Raw genomic sequence first — 22,083 nt, 5'->3', positions numbered from 1 at the left:
AGTCAAACAAGCTCTGCTCTCAGGACAGCCGATGGTGGCCGTGCATTTCGTTGTCCGAACAGCATTTTCACTGCACATTATTTTCTCGCGTGTGTTCAGTTGGTATTTTAGTTACTCAACATGGGCAGAAAGGAAGGAGCAGGAGTGTCACTTACACAGGAGAGCAGTTCATTTACGTTTGCACTTCCCGCTGCACGCACATGGTTGGATTTTTGTGGCTCTGACAATTTTTAGGCAAAAAGATTGTGTCAGAGTGATGACCCTGTCCCTCTGGCTGAGCATCTATAGTTTTGTTTCTATCCAAATTTTGCACAAAATTTAACCAAATCCTGAGAATATCGGCAAAAGAAAATGAGATTTTTCCAAACAGTACTTTACATATCAGGAGTTTGTTGAGATAAATAGTTGGTTGTGGTAATTTTCCCAGTCAGGTGCCATTACAACTAGGAGGAGGAAGAGGGTGTAAGTAGATGATGTAATTAAAATGTCAAACAGCGAAAAACACACTTTATTTGATACGTTTGTTTCCACTGCACTTAACTTTTACTGATACACCAACTCTTTACTTTTTTCCTTTGCAATATTTCAAGATCTTTTTGAATTTTCTTTTCCACTCAGGTTGTTTTTATGCACAAATGGAAAATATGCATAAAACAGGTGAATAAAAACACAGGCAACATTGTTCATGGTCATGAAAGCCAAAGAGAAGTTCTCATCCAAACCTGTTTACAACTGTTACGAAAGTATACCTCTGTTTATGTTGCCTGATGGTGGAATAAAAAAAAAAATCACTTCCTATTCATTTCTATTCATTTCACTTCCAGTCAGGAATTCACTTCCTGTGTGATGTTTCAAAATCATGAGGTTCTCCAGTTAGAGAGAGGAGGGACTGACCTTTCATTCACAGACAGTGAAGGGCAAGTTATGATGCATAACTCATTATACATTACTCAGATAAAAAGTAATTACTTTACCAATTACTCAGAAACAAAAGTAATGTATTACATTACGCATTACTTTACTTTTGTTACTCAGCTGTAGCTTCGTCAGAGGCGCCTTTAAACAGCCTCAAATTGTCCACACCCACACGTCGCATCCTCTGTATTTTACACATGTAGAAATAAAAAATGACGCATTTGTGTTTAACCAGCAGCAATTCAGAAGGATTTACTGACGAATCAGCTGCTAGCGTCCCCTCAGTGACCGCACACATCTGCGCAGAAGTCCCGACATCCCCTCAAACTCTACAAAAGACGGGACTCCTGAGTGAAAGCTGTGCAACATAATGAATTACAAGTATCTGCATCTTGAATTATAGTACAGTCCCTTTTCTGATCTTTATGTACTTCTGTTTACATCTTAGTGTAAAGGTGTTTTTTTTTTTACTTGCTTTGTGAAGCATCTTTGAACATCTTGAAAAGCCTCAGTGAATAAAATGTATTTGCCCACTATAAGTAAAACATCAGTAAAGAAGCCTCCAGTCTTTTCACTTTGAAAAGTGGTGAACAGAACTTCTGTGAACCATATTTTCTTGAAACATACTGCAAAGTTTGGTAGAAGAGAGGGACGTCGAGGGATGAGAGAGGGGAAATGAGAGAAGAGGAAGCCAATTATGGGGAGTTTTAGTGAAATGAGAGTTGGAGGGGCCGAGGGTGGAGATGTATTGTGTTTTTTTTGTCTGCACACCTCCTCTGGCTCTGCAGCGAGTCGTTGCTTTGTTCTGCTCATCGATCAATACTTGTTCTTCTTTTCTCATTTTAATTGCATTTGCAGAATGAATTTAATCAAAAGGTAACTATGGCTGTGATGCATGAATTCACATAAATAAATGCAGAGTTTTTCTTCATGTGTGATATCAGTGACAAACAGTGGAGCCTGTGGTCATACTGTTGTGAGGCCAGTGTCCGAGCTGTATTGTTAATCACTGAAACTAATCCAAATCACAGGAGCCGTGGTGTAAATGAACTCTGTCGTGGTTTAATAGGGTCTTATTACTGCAGCTCTGGCAGAACTGAAAAGTAACTAGTACTTTACTTTACTACATTTCAGGGAGAAATATTGCACTTTTTATTTCACTACATTTGTTTGATTTACTTTTTCAGTGTACTTGATTTAGTTACCAGAATGCAGGAGTGTTTCTACACTGATGCATTGCTACTTTTATTGAAGTAAAAGACCTGAGTACATCTGCCACTGCTGTTATAGCTGGCCGTTATTCCTCCATTATTCCATATGATATTGTTGGACTCACTGTTGCAGAGATCTTGGAACGTAAAAATAAGTCTGAAAAACAAGCAGTCAGACAATCATGCAAGCCCCAAAATAAATCACTTAATTACTTAATCTGGCTAAACTGTTCTGGCCCAACATATGCCTGGTTCCTTGGCCCGTGTCTGGCCCATATACTTTCACATCCGGGCAGTGTCTGGCTGTTATCCTGTGCACCAGAATTGGTCAAGATGTGAAAGTAGCATCTTACAGTCATGCTGTATTTGGGCCAGACTCGGGCTGTGGAACCGGGCGTATCCTGGGTCAGAGGGATTCATTTTGATATCTAGGTTGCCTTGTTTACAAGTCCGTCTGATGTCTTATAGTAGTCTGATCACTCACCACTTTGATGATGAGTGATGTGTAGAAATGATCGCTAAAAAAAAAAATAATAATAAAAACAGAAATAATTTGAAAACACCCTTTAAATGTTTTAAATTAGCTCTTTAAAAAAAAAAACATGTATGAAAATTTAACAGGACTTCTGATGGGCAGCAACAAATACATCACAGCAAGATACACCAGATATAAATAGAGCAAGTGGTTCATTATTTAAACACAAAACATCTGACAGCTGCATGAAAAGTATAAAAACTGCATTTAAAAAATGAAAACATGTACACATAGTCTGCAAAAAACAGCAGCATTAGAGATAAAAGAAACATGACTTAAATAATACACTTACAATTTCAATGTACGTAATTAGAGTGAAATGTAAATAGAGTGGATGCTGTGTCATGTTATTCAAGATAATCACATATTACAGTCAACATCAACGTCATGATGTATGCTTTCCTCAATGCCTGCTTGCTCCTCAAATGGATTACCTCCTAAATTATCCCTCTTCACAGACTCACTTGAAAATGTATGAGAACGTCATTCATTTGGCTTCACATAAATATTTCACACTGGTTAGTCACTGAGGCATAGCTCTGACTATAAATCAAAACTTGCGTATGTGTATTTGCTCTATATGTATGTATTGCGTGTGTGTTTTGTGAGCGGGCTTTTAAAACGGAATATTAAAACATTAAAGTTGACAGAATGACAGAGTGTACTGCGCAGGGTGTTGTGGATAATTGAAATGCCAAAACCTCAAGATGGCTGCTTCATTTTAACATGAATTTACAGCTTCCATCACAAGCCATTAATGCTGAAAATATTTTATGAGGAAGCTGCGAGGGAATTTATTTATCTGAGTGAATAAACCAGTCATCTGGAAGTTGACAGAAACAAGGTCTCACTGCCTTTCGACACACGTCGATAGAAAAAAAAAAAAAGGCAGCAATGGGCAGCACGGATTAATTTCACCTGTGCCATTACAGTCTCTAATTCTTCTGCACCAAATACTTTCTCCTAGGGATAGAAAGTGGTCTTGACAAAAATACTTGTAAGGTTATTTTTCAAGAGAGTGCACTGGGTGTAAAAAGTGAAAAATATAATATACTGTGGGTTATTTAAAAATTATAAATGCATAAGAAAATGCTTAAGGTAAATACATACTGTAGATCTGTGTTTGATAAATTTCATAATTTGAGAACACCCAAGCATTAAATCCATATGTGATTGTTGAACACCTCACTCCAAGAACAAGGACATTGATGTGCTGCTGTAACAGCCTCCACTCGTTTGAGAAGGATTTCCACAAGTTTTTAGAACCAGGCTGCAGGATTACAGACAGCTTCCCAAACCATCATCCTAACGACTGTCAAAGGGGCAAAGGTCATCACATACAACAGCTCCAGGGACAATCCAGAGACACTGGACAAAACACTGAATGAAAACTGAAACCAGAGCAACAAACTGAAACCATGAAAGGGTTCAAATTCAGCAACCAGGACGGCTGGAGAACGGCCGAGGAGGCCATTTCATCCGTAAATTGGAGAGTGACAGCTGTTTTGATCTCAACCCAATCTACACCCAGTAGTTATCACAAGGCCAAATCTCCATGATAATGAAGCAAACTCAGTCCACTGATAAGGACCGTGATTTAGTTAAAAGTGAAAAGCCTATATTCTGTTTCCCAGTTGACCACTTGTCATTAGGTTTGGGTGATATCCTCAATTTAATATCTCGATACAGTCCAGCCCAAATATCGCGATATACAATATTATCGAATATCGGCCCAAGCCAAGAGTTGTCATTATTATCAATCTTTCCATGAAAGCAAATAAACTTACATCCCTAAATGTCAAAGTATTCCCTCAAAGTTATTTTGTCAAACATTACAAAGGTGTTGGATGGGGATTTGGTCAGGGCTCTGTGTGGGCTTTCTACTCTTTTTCCATATTATTCTTTACGGACCAAGCTTTGTGCAAAGGGGCCATGTCATGTTGGAAGCATATTTTTACTCTAGAGTTTACATTGTCTAAATGTTACAGTAGAAAAAAAAAGTGTTATTTTAGTCATATAGTGTAATATTGATATTGTAGGCTGTACCAATCCATCCATGTTCTTCTGTTTATCCAGGGTCGGGTGGCGACGGCAGGAGGCTAAGCAGGGTATTCCAGACATCCCTCGCTCCAGCAACGTTTTGCAGCTCTTCCTCGGGGATCCTGAGGCGTTGCCAGGCCAGGTTTGATATGTTATCCCTCCAGTGGGTTCTGGGTCTACCCCGGGGTCTGCTCCCAGTTGGACATGCCCGGAGAACCTAAGGCGCCCTGGAGGCATCCTAATCAGATGCCCGAAGCACCTCAACTGGATCCTCACCCTATCTCTACAGCTGAGCCCAGAAACCTCTCGGAGGAAATCTACTTTTGTAGGCTGTAGCACCAACATTTTCCTCGACTGAAACTGAGGAGGAAAACTGTGATGAACAGCCCCAGACCACAGAAGTTTGTGATCAGGGAATCTACATTCTTTCGGCCATAGTTTGTCAGAGTCATGACCCTCTATCTCTGTCTTTGTGTGTATCTCCCTGACGTATGTCTGGGACACATAAACATAAAAGAGTGTCTCTAATCCACAAAGAGAATTAAATTGTTTTGCGGTGGCATGGAGAGATTCACCCACATTCTGTTTGTGTTTATGAAGAAAGACAGACAGAAAAAGGTGAAGAAAATAGACGAGGAAATAATCAAAGAGACAAAGCAGGCAACGCAGAAGGAAAAGCAATGTGACAGAGGACAGCAGAGTCACACACAGAGTGCTGGTGTTCATTCCTGAACGATATCCGACTGCCACCCCAGCAAATTTTATTTCATTTTTCTCAGGGAACACAACAGACCTGCTCTTATCACTTATATGAGTTATATCATCTCTGCAGAGCACCGTGTGAAAAAAAAAAATGCTGTCGTGGGAAAGAGGATGGTAGAAATGAATGCCCACAGGGGGAAGTCATCTCTTCAGTCTATTACAAGTCATCTTGTTCCAGTGGTCAAATAGGATTCCCCTTTACTTGAAAGAACATAATAAGAATTTCAATTTAAGATAGGCTGTGAACAGGTTGGGTTTTTTTAGACGGAGCAGAGCAGCCAACAGGACTTAAAAATGGTATTTAATCAAGTCAGTCAAGATTACAGCTCCAGATCCGTGTCCCTTGGCTTCATTAACCAAACTAAAGTGCAAGTTTGTCAGTTATTTTGTGTAAAAAAAAAAAAAATGTGTAAAAACCCCATTTACACACTAACACAGTGGTTTATAAACGGTTTTATACCATGGCACCCCTTCAGTGGGATTTTTACACCATGGACCTTTTATGAGAATTGTTTCAGTGCACTGATTAAACAGATAACTTGACATTAACAATGAATACATGACATATAAATACATAAACTAAAACCAGTATTCAGTGAAATAATAGAGGCGTATTTTCAGTGTTTCAGAAAAAGTGATGTTTCTGTGGAGATGTGCAAGTACAGAGTGTACTGAACTAAACAAAATAAACAGTAGTTAAACATTAAGTACTCAATGTTTGAATGTATTTTTATCATGTTGATCAAAGGTAGAATTAGTATTTTACTTTCATGCACAGATCAGACATTATGCGTTGATTCTTTAGCTTACTTTAGATGTTTTGAGAACGTAACATAAAATGTAGTTAATGTCAGTGTTGCCTCTTTTTCAAGATGATAAAACATAAATACATGCTTAAAGAAAAATGTGCAGCACCGTCTTAGGGAACAACTGCACCAACACACAGGAAATAAAGGGTTAGACAATGATGGCCAGTTGTTTCTCTCTGAGCTGGAGAAGTCACACCAAACTTGTGGGTGTGATACGATCTCCATGACAACGGCCCATCTTCACCCGATGAGCTGTTGTGACATTACAAGCATCCTCTGACATTTTACAGTTTGGGCAAAAGGTCGCGAGTCCCGGGCTAAAGAAGAAAAAGTGGAAGAAGTGGAGAGAGAGCAGGAGGAGGGGGTCAGAGGTTATTGATTGACCCTAATATGTTGGTAAGTTCTTTTACATGCTCCTCCTCTGCGCACGCACACACACACACGCGCGCACACACAAACATGCTGCCAGTGAGTGGTGGTGACATGAAAAATCAATTTGCACTGCAGATGCATTGGGTGTGCTGCACGGAGATACACTCACCTCACAGCTCTCTGTGAGTCTCAGACTGACTTGTAAGGTTAAGCTATAAAGAAGGTAAAGATGTTATCTAAAGTGACCCATGTAGAGCAACTCAAAGCTGACAGCTGTTTTATGGGGAAACATAAGTTTGGTGTATTGGTAGAGTTTCCCTTGTCTTATTTCCTGTCTCCTCTTCCGTGGTTTGTTCTTTGTATAATGTGTATAATTTGTTTTTATTTCTCTGGGGAAGATACAGATAAGCAAAGCAACAGATCTGATGTGTACAGGAAGTTGAGCTAAAGCTAATTCAGATCAGTCCTTGGGCTTTTGAACCTATTAAAAGAGCCAAATAAATGAGTTGTTAAAACAGACGAAGACAGATAAAACTCTATGTATATGAATCTGGGGAGAACCTCTATGTGTCTATGTGTGTATGTATTGTTCAAGGGTCACTTTACACAAATTACATACAAACTTATTTTCTTTCACACCAGGATTAGATGATTCATCTAATGTGTAAAGGCATAAATTGCATCTATATCCCAATAACAAAAGGTGTAAGAACATTTTTTTAATGCATCAATGCATTTACATTTTTTCTTTTATGCTGGGTCACTATTTGTTTATTTATCTGAATTAATTTCAGTATAAACTGTTAAAATCTGAGACGTCTGCACCGGACCTTGGTTGAACCAGTTGTACTGAACATCACTGAGAGTAAAATCAGGTTGGTGAGAGATTCATATTGTCATGTGGTGAATGGAATCACACTTGCGGTGGCCAAAACACTAAAACATTTACATTCAATTAAATGGTAAGCAACGTGGATACAACTGGGGTGAGTGGGAAAACAGTTTTTGTTTTGTTTTTTTAATTGGGTGAATTTACTTTTTAATATCACAGAGCTGATTGTTGAGGAGGAGGAGCTGTAAATATTAAGTATTACTGACTTTATATGACTATTCACTTTATCATTCTTTGTTTCTCACTGCTACATTGTAGCAGTGTTGCAGCCGCGTCGCTGCTGTCTCCAGAGTGCGTGACAGGATGTCATTATGTTGTCTTTTTGGCTCTTTCTGCCTGTATCTATAGCTACTTGAGTTTGGAAAAGTAATGGCTGATAACGCCATAAAGTCTTAACAGTGCCATTACTGTCAGCACAGAGTCTTCATTTGAAACATTTATTTACTCTGATATACAACAGCCGGCTGAGGAAATGAATGGAGGTTGAACAGAGTAGCTGCACACCAGCGCTCATTGTTTCAGTGGCATTTGTTCCACGTCTAAGTTTGAACTGAACTCACCAGCTAATGGCCTCACACTGACGGCATCAAAATGCAAATACATGGCGAGAAAAGACAAGCAAAGTGTCATACAGTTTAACTGATCTTTCCAAAGTCAAGAATAAAACCGTCAAACTGAACTTTTAAAGTAACACGCACAAGAAGTCGTAAAAACAATAATAGAAAGTTTGACAGCTGAGCCAACTCCACCTGCCGATGAAAACATTTGCTCGAAAGCTTCTGCTGTTTCCAAGCTGAAAGATTAAATTGGTCTTTTGAGACTGAACCACTTATTCCATCAAATTCCAATATGCTGGAGCTTTAGGATGCAAATAGCTGTTTTTTATTTTCCTCCAGAATGACGTGTCATGACATCATTTGTCTGTGCCTTCAAGAACAAATGCTGCAAAATGTTGCAAAAATAAAATCTCACACTGGTTTCACGTTGCTTTGGTTAAAGTTTGACTAGGTCTAGACTTGGTTCGAGAGATGATACTAGTTATGGTTAAAATTATTAAGGGACTTAACACTTAAAGTTACAGTAATAGCTATTTGGTTATGGTAAGGGAATGATACGTCATAGTAAAAGTAAGTTACAAGAAACTACTGCTGACTTGGAAACAAACAGCAATCTCATGCGTTAAAGTCCATCTTTTTTTGTCTACCTCATCCTCTCTGGACATTGTTGCTCCTTAACGTCGCACCATTTCAGGCTTCGCTCCCGACAATAAGTCATGAAACCTACAGCCACTCGTTACTTTTTGGCATTTGATGAAACGACAATGTTCATTAAAAGGATAACATGCCTACAGTCAGCTGTCTTTTTGTAAACATCTCCACTGCAGATCCTGAAAGGTGTAGCACAGTAGATTTTCAAGATGGACGACGGTTGTGGTGGATGGACGGGTCAAACACAGGACAGGAATATGACACAGGAGAGCGGTGTTCAAATTCCCATGTGAAACCGGAAGTTTATGTTGTTTCTGTTATCCATGACCGTTCGACAAAGTTAACCATGTTGTTATCATTGTAACCATGACAACGAAGATCTTCTTATGTTGAGGAAGTAATTATTTTAACCCAAATCACCGTCTTTGACAAAATCTAACCAAGTAGCTTCTGTGCCTAAACCTAACCAAGCCATGACCGTCATCATAGTAACCATGGTGCCAATCGGTACGCCGCTCTCGGTAGAGTGTTTGTTATGGTAACCATGACAACTGAGGCACAGTACGTATGCCACTGTAGGGACGCTGTGTCAGGAGACACTCCTATGGGTCGTATCAGAGGGATTAAAAAAAAAAAAGGACTTGTATGGTTGTTCAGGTTGGAGGACTGAATAAATGTGCTCCTGTTTGATTGAAGGCCCCAGGCCCACCCACAGCTACACCACCGCTGTGTATGAGAAAGCATAGCTGTGCTTTATCTGATGTCATTGTCAGCTTATGTCAAAGCACCGATGAAGGTCCACTGAATGAAAACTAAGACTGCAGGGCTGGACTCTAGATCTTTACCCCAGTAAATCTAATCTTCCCGCCCATGACGCGCTCTCCCACTCATGAACTCATCTATACAGACGTTGGTTTGTGAAGGTTTTTTCAAATTTTCATTTGGAATTGATTTCAAATTGATTCCACCATGAAGAAAGCAGCTACTCGTCCAACCATGTGTCACTTCGTGCACTTCTCTAGACGCGGCTTTTAGTTGTTCTGGTGGATAGTTATGATTCTCATATGGAGGATAATTACAGCAGCGCGGCCTCTCTTTGTGTTCTGCACGGCACCAGATGGCCAGAAAATGTGGACTGTTTGAAAATTGCATTGCAGCCTCAAATTCCGAGCTGGAGCATCTGAACAGCACAGGACTAGATTATAGCAGCTAGTGGCGCAGCTGGCTTTCTGTGTGTGTGTGTGTGTGTGTGTGTGTGTGTGTGTGTGTGTGTGTTACATTATGAGCTAGCTCAAGTCATTAGATGAAACAAACAATCACAAGCCAGGACAGAGCCATTGATTTTATATTTTTGTGTGTGTGTTGGAGTGTGTTGGGACGGGGCGGGGGATGGGGCGGGGGGATCGTCATGCGCTCCAAGCCGACGATGTGACTCAGTCAACATCGTTAGCATTTAGATGACAACTCCTCCACATGGCATACTGAACAAAGATTTAGACAGAGTCAAATCATTTTTCTCTCACTCAGGAATCACTTCTCGGGCCGCTGATCATCTCTGAGAACCATTCCAACTTTTTGTTTCACCTCACTCTCTTTGTAGTAAGACGTGAAACTTCTGTGCTTGTTGTTTATCTAGTATTAAATTCCAGTTTGGCGCCATGTGTTTTTTGTTAAAATCCTGAATGAGTACATCTTTAAAATTAATTAAGCATTGTAAAATTGTTCAACAATGAACTTTGAAGAAAGGAACCCAGATGAACTGCTCTGGGTTGTAACTTCCTCATCTAATGAAGCTTAGCAGAAGTTTAATCAGGAAGACGACGGTATTTCAATCCGGTTTCATTCTGAGTGAACAATAAACAAGAGAAGAAAAGTGAGGGCTATAAGAGGCTTTGGTGATTAGACCCCATCGTGATCTCATCATATTTGAAAAGGGGGGAGAGGCCGCTGGGATCTAGACACTGGTGGTGCTGGTGGTGGTGATGGGAAGAAAAGAAAGCTAGAGTTTAAGCTGGCTGTCCTTCACTCCTCCACCATCATAGTCCAGACTCCATAGTGAGGACATTCCCATATGGCTCATGGTCGAACACCCTGGAGTCTAATTGCAAAAACAAATTTCAGCTTTTAGCCTATCATATCAAACAGGTCCATCTCTTAAGCACTTTAAACCCTCATTTTAGTCTGTTATAGCTAAAGTTCTGTTGATTTCACATTGGAGAAACTGGAACCTATGATTCATTATTTGATGCTCACTGAAATTATTTTAATATCAAATTTGTTATTACTTTTCTGTTGTTTTAATAGGTTTTAGTTTAAATGCAATGTATTGCCTGTTGCATGAGGTTAATGAACTTGGTGTGACAGCAGCCAAACTACTTCCAACAGAGATCAACCTGGAGTACCACTGAGACTCAAAATGAGGCTCTAGCCACCGTGATGTGTATCAGGAAAAGCCAGACCAGAGTCCTAGTGAACAGGGGCTGGAGGGGGTTTCAATCTTCCACCAAGGGCATCAGAACGAGCGCCTAGTAGAAGACTAAGACCTCCACGCACATTAACTTTCATCCTGGGAAATCAGATTGTAATTGGATAGACCCAAATCACATCAAAGCAAGGTGTTAAGCCACAAAGACCCGCTGAAGATCCAATCACCCGGACCACCTCTGGAGGTGATTAGACACACATCAGGCAGAAGGACGAAGCACGAACAGAAATAATCAAAGAGTAAAGCAGATGAAGTAGTCGTTTTACCTCGCTCAACTTTTATTGTTTCAGGTTGATTTTCTCTCTAAATGTTGTCCTCTTACTGACCAGCCACCGTAGTCCAGATGAGACAAGGTCTGAGTTGATAAAAATATTGATATTCTCATTTGAGTCGCCTGAAGTTATTATAAAGAGCAATATAAATCATATATCATAATACATCAGAGCAGTACAGCAGCAGTTAGTGGTGTGAGTGTTGACAGCTACAGTCAGTCTACAATACCTTACTGATAAAGGTTACTGTGGCTGTATGCAGCCTGAAACAAATCCCTGCAGACAGTACTCAGGGTTGAAAAAAGTGTTTTCAACTTCTCTGTATGTTTCTTAAATCTGTATCCTAATTGTTTAGGCATACTGTAGTAATGTAGCAAACAAGAAGGGATCGGGTTTCTATCAGAGAAACTTCATAAAATTTTAAGTATGATTAGTGCATTAATAGAGGCCCACAAGTAGAACCACATTAAACATAGAAATCAGCAGCCTGAATAACAAAATAGATAAAGGAGAAAGGCTGAGGTGAAATTAAGCAAAACAGCACATTTATTGAATAATCCAATCCTAAAAGAGAAACCTATGTAATGTAATCCAGTAAAGTCAAGCATAGGACATAATCTGAATACAAAATCATTTGATCACTATCTCATCTGAAGAGCAGGTACAGGAGAGGAGATGGACTTCAGCGCTGCCAAACTGTCCCTTAAGCTTCCAGATTGATGGTGGAAATGAGGAAGTGAAGCGATGGGCTGAGACTGGAAACAGATGACAGTTGGCGCTCTCTCCAATGCCCTGTGAGCACCAACAGGACCTTTGCAGATTTATCATCTCCTAATCATCCATGAAGTCATCAACACCAGCCAATCCTTCAGAGTTATCACAGTACAGGTAAATCAGAGTAAAACTTCTGTTGGTGTGCAGAGCAGACTGGTAGAGATCTGGTGGTGTTGTGGCAAATGTTGGACTGTGCACTTCTACAATACAAAGTTATGTTCAAAGATTTATGCTGCATCTTTACAGCTGGAGATTAGAAACCTCAAGCATTGTTTTTCAAGAGCTCAAATAAATCCAGAACCTTTATTGGCTTACTGGTTTGATTTATTGGTTTACAACTCATTGGACCACAAGCATCTCAGACCAAAACAAATGCTTTTTCGGCCACACCTGCAGCCTCTGTTTGTTGCATCATAGCAAAATCATAACATTGGTAAAAGCAAGTTAGCTAGTTAGCTTGCCTACTGTAGCCTGTCTTTTTTTTCTACCTTTATTTAGCCAGGCAAGACATTAAGAACAATTTACAATGGTGGCTTGGCAAGAGCCTCATGAGGAAAAGGAGGTAGGGACTAAAAGGGTATAAAGTTAAAAGACAGCAACACACAGAACAAACATTACATAAAAGACAGACAGTCTAAAGTTACGCATGGGTAAGTGGCTAACAGACGACAACATCAGGTAAATATAGCATACACATGCAGCAAGACAAGCATGCAAGATAAAAACAGTATATAGGAGGCAAAGCGGTAATAGCTAAACAATCAAGCAGAGCAACAAACAACAAACCAACAATCTTGGTAAAACCAGTCCAGTGTTGGCTCCACGGTCAGAGTGGGAAAGAAATTCAGCCTTGGACTCGTCCACTTGGACCAGCTGTACAAATGACACTGATTGGTAAAAAACGTTTTGATGGTTGTTGGAGGCTTTTATAGATGAATACGTGATTTCACATGCACTCACATGCGCATGCTGGCAGACCAGATACCTAGACAACGAACCATTACGCTTTCCATAGAAAATAGTTATTTTTCGCCATACGATTGTTTAAAATCTCTTTTACAGAACCTTTAAAGATCCTGTTTTGGCACCGGAGCAGCATATATACATAAAACTACACCAGCAACAAGGTTTACAGCTACATTTTACAGGCTCTTGAGAAGAAAATCAAGACCAGACTGTTAGACAATCAGTGGCATTGAGATCAAGCCAGACCTATAATTACTGACTGCATAACATTTGTAAATTCTGCCCCGGGTTTGCATCTAACAGCTGGTTAGAGCAGCTTATATAGACCTAAAATATGCGAAGAGTATCTCATGAAAGTTTACAGAAATGATCATAATTTGGGCTGTTAGCTGCAGATTGTAAGGTTGCTGCAGATGTCAGATTCAATCAATATATACTTTTTTCAGGTATTAGCTTTTTCTTTTTTTAATATTCAGTCTACATCATAGATGCAAGACTGTTCCATCGCTGTTGCACCATGGAGTAAAACTGCTCTGCCAAAACTTGTACATAAATGACTCTGTCATCATGCAGCTTTAAAGCATCACAGGCTGACTGGATTAATGAATATTAATGTGTTTGCTGATCTCACCTTAAATGATTTGTCAGACAGGCACATTTTGCCAGCATGTGAAAGTACAGCTTTAGAAATAAGAAAACTTCTGCAGTTACTGAGAGGTTAGTCTTTTGATTAAATGGGAGATCACTTAATGATTCTGTGGCAACCCTCTCCACCTGTGTACCTGTTGCTTCCTGTGAGTGGCTGCTTCCTTTTACAGGTATTAGAGGTGGGTGTTGCAAAGGGTTGTCAGTACCTGGGCTCATCAGCAGACCTGGCACACCTGCGCCCTCTGTGCTAGTGCCACGATGGTTTGTGTTACTTTGAAAGGATTTTACAGCAGTATAAAAAATATTGTGGGTTGGTTTTGATTTCCGATGTCTCAGAAACATGAACCAGCACCAGAAGAAGAGCTTCACTTTGGTACATCTTTACAATAAAATTACAATTTTACCCAAAATTCAGTTCTTCTTCTAGTTGTCTGGACCACATCCACTCTGAAGCCTACATTGTCTGATCACAAGCTGTAATTAGGAAACCACTGCAATCGGTTAACACAAGCAGTTGAGAGGTTTAGATCATTCTCTGAAAATTAAACTGGAGCTACAGTTACTTGTGTGGGCTATAAAAATTAGCCACAAGATGGTGCTGTTTGATGCATGATGTGCCTGTGTGTGTGTGTGTGTGTGTGTGTGTGTGTGTTTGTGTATGTTTGTAAACTCCCTCTGTAATTTATGAGATAATGACATCTGCTTAAATCATGGTCAGATTAATTTTATTCAGTCACTGGCATCTATGCAAATAACAGCAACATGAATGGGAGAGAGTGCAGGGGAGATGGGAAGATCAGTGGTCCTCACGGTCAAAGTTAATTTACTGGACCAAATATTCGAATCATTAAGAGATTTAATGAGCTGAGACTTAATTAAAAGTGCATAGGTTTCAAAAGAGTCAGTTCACTAAACCCTGAGCTGTGACAAATCCCTTTAACATCATTTGCCAACAAATCATCATAACCTTAAGGGGACCATGGGCTCAGCAAATGTCACAAATTACATGATGATCACCAGACTCTGCAGTCCCCAAAGTGCAGCTTAATTCCGTTTTATAAACTTCGGAAAATAAAACGCCAAACTCCATCAGAAATCTTCTTCATTATAGGCAAAATAACTTGGCTGATAAAACAACTGTTCGCACATTTAGATTTAAATGTACATCCATTCACTACACGTGATGCACCAAGCAGCACTTCATGAGAATAAAACAGGAGATTTGTTAACTTTGGTGGGAAGAAGTTCAAATCATCAGGAAACAAATAGCCTATATGTTGCAGATGGATCCTAAAAGGCCTGACGTGTTAGTAAATCAATGCAACTTATGCAACTTATTTAAGCGCACAGGAACCCTAAATTTGCAGATTTCTGAATGGAGTTAGGTTTGCAAATTGAAAACAGCCACGACACAAAGCCAATTTAAATATCTTTAATGCTACTGTAGGACTTCTCCTCTCAGCGATCAAAGAAATCTCTTGGTACTTTTCTTGTCTTTCTACTCTCCATTAAACCCACACGAAACAAAGCCACAAATGCAAAACTGAGAGATGCTGAATTATGGCGACCTCCCATATCATCAGAGCCAACTGACGCCCCATGCATGCTCCGATCCCCCCCGAGTCTGCCAGCCTGCTGCTGTCTGGCTTATCAGCGCTGCTGCTGCTGATGCTGCTGGATGCTGCACGGTGGCGCAGCCCAGATCCAACTGAGGATTTGAGGATGGAAACGTGAAGACAACGGGTCTGTTGGAAGCCTGCAATTGGGGTGGAATAACCCAGAAGAGCCCCAGTACGCACTCATGATGTTTATTTGATCCATTAGTTTAACCCTATTGAGAAAAAGCGCCGCTGCCTGCCACTCAGCGGACCGTGAAGTCGCTTTGCAATAGGATTTTACTGATGCGCGTCTCTTCGGATCAGGTGCGCCGGCATTTCCCTAACTTACCTGCGGTGATGATTTCTGCTTATTTCTCAGTGTGAGCCGCAGCGCACAGGTGGGAGAGGATTTAAATCCCAAACTTTGGATTCTCTTTTCTGGATTTTTTTTTTTCCTTCATTTTTTTTTTAAAGGAGATGGCAGTTGCAGATTGGAGATGTACACGCCTTGTTTAACACATCAGTTAATTCTGGATGGATGCTGTCAATGTTACCGCGGCTGTTCTGGCAGATGAGTGTGTGTCTAAATTCACACCGTGGATACCTGCCGTGCTGACGGATCGCTGCGCGTTCGCCCGCTCGGAGTCTCGCTCACGTGAAAATCACTCCTCGGTCCTTTCCCGGGGAAAGTTTGTGACTGGGACGCGGCGGAGGATGAAGGCAGCGCACCTTGTTCGGCTTCCCCGCGGACTCTGCGCTCACTGAATGCGCCCCCATCCCCCCCCTCCTTTTCCCCCTGTAAAAGTGGTTTGAATAGATTTTGATAATTTGTGGATGGGTTTGTGATTCAGTGTTTGGAGGATTAACTGGAGAATGTGTATCCAAAGTGTGGATTCGTGCTCTGGCCGGAGGGGAGAGCGGCGGACACCCCAGTCCCTTCCTGGGACGACAGGTGTTCCGTGTAAACAGGTAGGTTTAGACTCTGATGAAAGCTCTCCAATCATGGATTCGTGACACCGTGAAAACAATAGAGAGATGATCACATTTGAATAATCTTAATGGTATTTGCAAGAGCGACGATTAGGCTACAAAAAGGCAAAAAAAAAAAAGTGCCCACGTGTCGGTTTCCCATGTGCTCCAAACTGGGACAGAAAACCTGCGGTTTAGTGCTGCATAGCTTATCGAACAGGATCTAAGGTCTTTCTCTCATAAATCTCCCGCTGACACTCTTTCATTCTCAAAACACTTTTATCCGGTTAACCCCGGGGAACTGTGAGCGGTTTGAAAAAGAAAGTTCCTACTTTGGAGAAACAAAGTGCTGCACAGCCCATGCAGAATTTGCAAACTTAAAAATTGTGATTTGAGAAGTGTCTCCAGTCATGTTGTATTTGATGCATATCTGTGCTAAAAGGAAAAAAACAAAAATGTTTAATTGCCAAATTTGTAAATGATGCACGTCGTTAAAAGGTGAATTTATAGGAGAGTTTCGTCTCCTCACTCTGGCAACGACTGATGACTGACAGGATTTATAAAACTGATGTTAAGTGAAGGAATACCATCACATTTGAAGGTTTAAGCGACGACCAAGTAAGAACAAGTCTTTTGTTACAGATGACAGAGTGAAACCTGAAGTTGAGGCTTAACTAAATGCACGTGGAGTCTTTTAATGCGTTTATCTGTCTGTTGTCAGGTGACAAAAAGGTGATCAGATGTGACATCCCATAATGGCATTAGAGGAGCCATAAATGTATCATCTTTATAATACAATGATAGCTTTAACTTTATGGTGTGTCAATAAGTAAAGTTTCACTTCAAAGTGCTTGCCATAAATGCCGTAAATGTTTTATTTCTTGTTCTTGTAGTGACTCCAGATCCCAAAATGCCGAGCTGTGGATAGAGAGGCTGCCCTGTGGGTCAAGCTGACCTGTGTCTACCTCCCTGCACCCCCCTCTCCTCATTTCCTACTTCCTCATCCTCCTTTTTTCCTCTTTTCCTTTTCTCCTTTTTATTAATATTCCCCCTCTTCAACCCTTTATCCTCCACCTTACTGCTTTTCTCCACCTCTTACCTCCCCCCCTTTTTTTTTTACCACCCATCGCTGTCTGCTCCTCACCCTCTCCTGCCTCACCTTCTCCTCTTGTTGTCGTTTCCTTCCCTCCTATCCTCTCTCCTTCGCTCATTCTCTTCGCCTGTCCCCTGAACCCACCACCTCCTCCTCTCCCTCCCCCCCACAGCACACATGCAGGCCAAGAAGCGGTACCTGCTCGTGTCTGTGGGGGCCGGTCTTCTCTTCCTCGTCTACCTGTGGGGTCTGCAAATCGGGGAGTTCCAGCAGCAGCCGTACCAATATCGCCAGTTACCCCAGTACCCCCAGTATCACCAGTACCATCAGCAGGAGTACCAGTACTTCCACCAGAATCAGGACGTGTACCAGCCCCAGCCCCAGCCGCTGCCCCAGAGAAGTCCGTCCAGACCGCCCAGGCACTGGCCCGAGTTGACTGAGCTGCTGGAGCCGTACCTGGAGGGGGGAGAGCAGGAGGTAGACTGCACCGATGTAAAGGGAGAGAAGCAGTGGAGAACCTTGTCACCTGCTTCATTAGCTCAACCAAAAAAAAAATGATGAGGAAACCTCAGTGGCTCACTTAAAACAGCAGGATATAAGAAAGCTCAATTACAAGTCAAAGTCCTTCATTCAAATCCACAGCAAAAATGTACTTCTCATCATTATAAAGTAGGTTCCTTACTTAATGTTATTTTAAATGATCAGAGGAGGACTATTCATTTTCATATTATACACTAGCTCAAGTAAATAAAACCTTCATAAAGCCCAGTTTAAAAAGTGGTTTTAAAGATGAATCATGTGTTGGTAGCTGGATTCAAAGCTTTAGGGCAGCGGTCACAAGATGATTCATTAGATGGTTAAAGAGACAGGTTATAACAGGGGAAAAAAACCTGCTGCCTTTCTGCTGTACAAATTGTGTTTATTTTTTCTGACTTTTCTCTGGTCTTTGCTTTTTATTTATTTTTCTTGTAAAATGAGAGTTTTACCTCTTCAGGCCTCTAAATATGAGAAAGAGGCATCTCTTGGTTGAAGCGTGCAGACACAGGTGGGCAGAGGTGTGTTTTATTCAGGTACCAGTTAGACAGTGACATGCGATCCAGGAAGCTCTGCGTGAGAGACGGATCCATGAGCTCCAAGGATTATGAGACACCAACACACACACACACACACACACCCACCATGAAGAAGTGATTTACAACTCTGAAAAGTTATCACAGCGGCGATCAGTTTTTCTGTTGATGCAAATAGAAATGAATAATACAAAATAATGCATCAGGAACATGTTCTTCCACACGTTTGATTGGCCGATGCAGCTTCTTGCCAGATTACATTGTGTTGCAGTGAAAGTTGAGACGGTTTCAACTCTCTTGAGAACAACCCTGTGTTTTGTTTTTGGTTTTTTGTTGTTGTTGCTGAAGCCCTTGTCAGCAGCCCCACTGTGCCTCAGTGAGTTTTCTCATGCAGTGCTGTCTGTTTTGTTGATAGTCAGTGCACAAAGACTGGGGACATGGGGGGGGAGAGAGAGAGAGAGAGAGAGAGAGACATGTGATGCAACAAAGGTCCCCCCGTCCAGGAGTTGAGCAATGGATGTTTGCAGTTAACTCGGTGCATCTTAGCCATTAGGCTACAAGGGCGCCCTGATGCAGCGCTGTCTGAACACAACCGCAGACGTCCACAGGCCACGACACGGAGCCATGAGCTGAAATGACTTTGCTTTAAACGGTCCCAAGCCAAAGTGGGTTGAGTACCACTGTTTTTAGGGGATTCAAATGCAATCCACATTCACATACTCATCCAGAATGGTTATAGGAACTGCTGTAGCTCAGTGATGCAACACATCAGTGAAACCCCGGGTCAGTATTTACAGAGAAGCACTTTACCTACAAGCTGTGGCTAAAGTGAATTCAATAACTTGGGGTGAAAAAAAAACTCACCTTTTCAGAAATCCAGTCAGGTGTCATCAGTGGCCTCAGGAAAAGAAAGCAGGCGACTCATGCATTTATCTCTCGGATAAAGTTTTGAAATTGGTTTTAATGCTTTCATCTGTATCATATTGTAGGTATGGCTCATTTACTGATTTAAGCCTTGAAGATCATTGAGGTTTCCCTCAGTTGCAGTGATGTCGAGATACATAGAAATACACAGTTAGAAATTCACAAGAAGACAATACTCGCTTTGAAAACATAATCTTGAATTGAATTGTGTTAATAGATTTCATTTAGTTGTGGGTAGGTGGTGATAACGTGTGTGTGTGTGTGTGTGTGTTTACAGGAGGACACCCCTCAGCTCCACCACCAGCACACCTCCCCTCGTGAACGCCGGGCGATCCGCGACAACATCTACAAAAACAAGCGCTGCCGCATGGAAACCTGCTTTGACTTTGCTCGCTGTCAGTCGGGCTTCAGGGTTTACATCTACCCTCCCCAGAGAGGGGACGAGATCTCAGAGACCTACCAGAAGATCCTGTCATCCATCGAAGAGTCCCGCTTCCACACCACAGACCCTTCAAGGGCCTGTCTGTTCATTCTGGCAGTGGACACGCTGGACCGGGACCAGCTCTCCGCACAGTACGTCCAGAACGTGAGGTCCCGCATCCAGAGCCTGCCGACGTGGAGCGATGGCAGGAACCACCTCATCTTCAACCTGTACTCGGGCACCTGGCCGGACTACACAGAGGATCTGGGCTTCGAGGTGGGCCAGGCCATGCTGGCCAAGGCCAGCGCCGATGTGGTCAACTTCCGACCAAACTTTGATATTTCCATCCCTCTGTTCTCCAAGGATCACCCGCTGAAAGGAGGGGGGATAGGTTATCTGACACTCAATGACGCGCCGCCTTCCAGGAAGTACCTGCTGGTTTTCAAAGGGAAGCGCTACCTAACTGGCATCGGCTCAGAGACGAGGAACGCTCTATATCACATCCACAATGGGGAAGATATTATCCTGCTGACCACGTGTAAACACGGCAAAGACTGGGAGAAACACAAGGACTCTCGCTGTGACAGAGATAATGAAGAATACTCAAAGTAAGACACACTTTCTTTTTTCATCTCTTCACCTTCTTTTTTGCTGCTTATTATTTCTATCTGAAAAGATCATCACACAGTTAACACGAGACATTTTTTTTTATTTTCCCACTGGTGTGTTTGTCACTGCAGAGTTGCTTGTTACTGGGTTTCTGTTCTGCAAAATGGAGCGGAGGGCCGACACTCTTTAGCAGACACTGCGTTAGTTATCTCCTTATCAGGTCTGATTTGCTGTCGGTTATTTCGACTGCAGTGTGTTGGTGCATCATTATAGCTGTTCACAAGTGTGTGTTGTGTTTGTGTGCACAGTGTGTGTGTGTGTGTGTTACTGTTGTTTATCATTACAAATTTGGTTTATTGGCTCTCCTGCTTGAGAGCGTTGGGGAGTGTAGCTGCTGTGCGTGAAGCGCCTGGTCTTGTATTTGAGCGAAACAGGTTTGATGCTTTCATGTACATATCTCACAATTGTCAGGGGAGTTGAGCTTCACTGTTGCTGTGCTCCTGAGACAAAATGCTCCAAACATGCAGGGTGTGTGTTTGCGTTGTTGTTGTGTGTGTGTGTGTGTGTGTGTGTGTGTGTGTGTGTGTGTGTGTGTGAGAGAGAGAGAGAAAGAGAGGAGCAGGGGAGCAGAGAGGAGGAAAGTTTTGTCAGCTCAGCAGTTGGTTGATAGAAAAGTGATCTGAGTCGGGAAGAGTTCACCTTTTGAAAACAGTAGCGGGAGCTGACAGCTGAAAGAAGGGCAACCACTGCATGAGGAATGAAATGTGGAACAACATCCTCAACTTCTCTCACTTTTTCCTGGATGTGTTCCCCCCCGAGTGTCATCTGTTGCATATTTTAGGTTCAGAAATCGCAGAGGCCCAAAGGAAAAAAAAAAAAAAAAAACCCACAGTGGATCCAGAAACCTGCTAAAGCTGCAGCTGAACCGAACACCTGAGGTTTTACACCGAGCATCTGCATACAGTGCAGTCTCTGCAAATATTAGGACAGTGACACATTTTTCATTTCTGCTGGCTCCCGTTCGAGCACATTATAAGTGAAGCGAAACAATGACTGTGAGGTTAAACTGCTGACTTTCAGCTTTAACAGTTTAACTGATGAGGGTGTTCTCATCCGTGGAGTGAACAGTGAAACACTTTTTTATTCTCAGTCCTCCAGTCTCAGGGCCGATGCAGCAGGACAAGGAACCCAAACGTACACAACGTAAAACGGTTGAATGTTGACTTCACTAACCTCAATCTGAGTCCCCCAAAAACAAGCCGGAAGTGACGGTGGCTACATGTGGGCCTGGCAGAGCATGGGGAAGATAACATGTTACCAAGAGCTGGAAACCAATCCAGGGGTTTCCCCCGAGAAACTGGTTGAAATATGAGAAAATATGAGCCCAACTGATAAACTCATTTCAACTTGATCCAGATCTTTGATACGACGCGTGTCCAGTCCTTACAGATCCTCTGCTGATCCCTTGTAAAAGCTCTGGACTATAAAGAATACCACACACTGTCAATGA

General features: G+C 41.8%; 1 protein-coding gene across 1 annotated transcript in view; it reads left to right on the top strand.

Annotated features, from left to right (window-relative positions):
* Positions 1-15,488: 15,488 nt before the first annotated feature.
* The window catches only part of LOC130187729 (exostosin-1), a 228,408-nt gene continuing 221,813 nt past the window's right edge, over positions 15,489-22,083 (top strand). The window contains exons 1-3 of the mRNA XM_056405585.1: positions 15,489-16,456; positions 17,350-18,026; positions 19,821-20,572. Coding sequence (XP_056261560.1) covers positions 17,727-18,026; positions 19,821-20,572 — 1,052 coding nt within the window. The 5' untranslated portion in view covers positions 15,489-16,456; positions 17,350-17,726. The remainder of the gene's footprint in view (positions 16,457-17,349; positions 18,027-19,820; positions 20,573-22,083) is intronic.

This window comes from Seriola aureovittata, chromosome 19 (genome assembly GCF_021018895.1).
Source record: "Seriola aureovittata isolate HTS-2021-v1 ecotype China chromosome 19, ASM2101889v1, whole genome shotgun sequence".
Classification (NCBI taxonomy): Eukaryota; Metazoa; Chordata; class Actinopteri; order Carangiformes; family Carangidae; genus Seriola; species Seriola aureovittata.
This window is presented reverse-complemented; position numbering and strand designations above follow the sequence as displayed.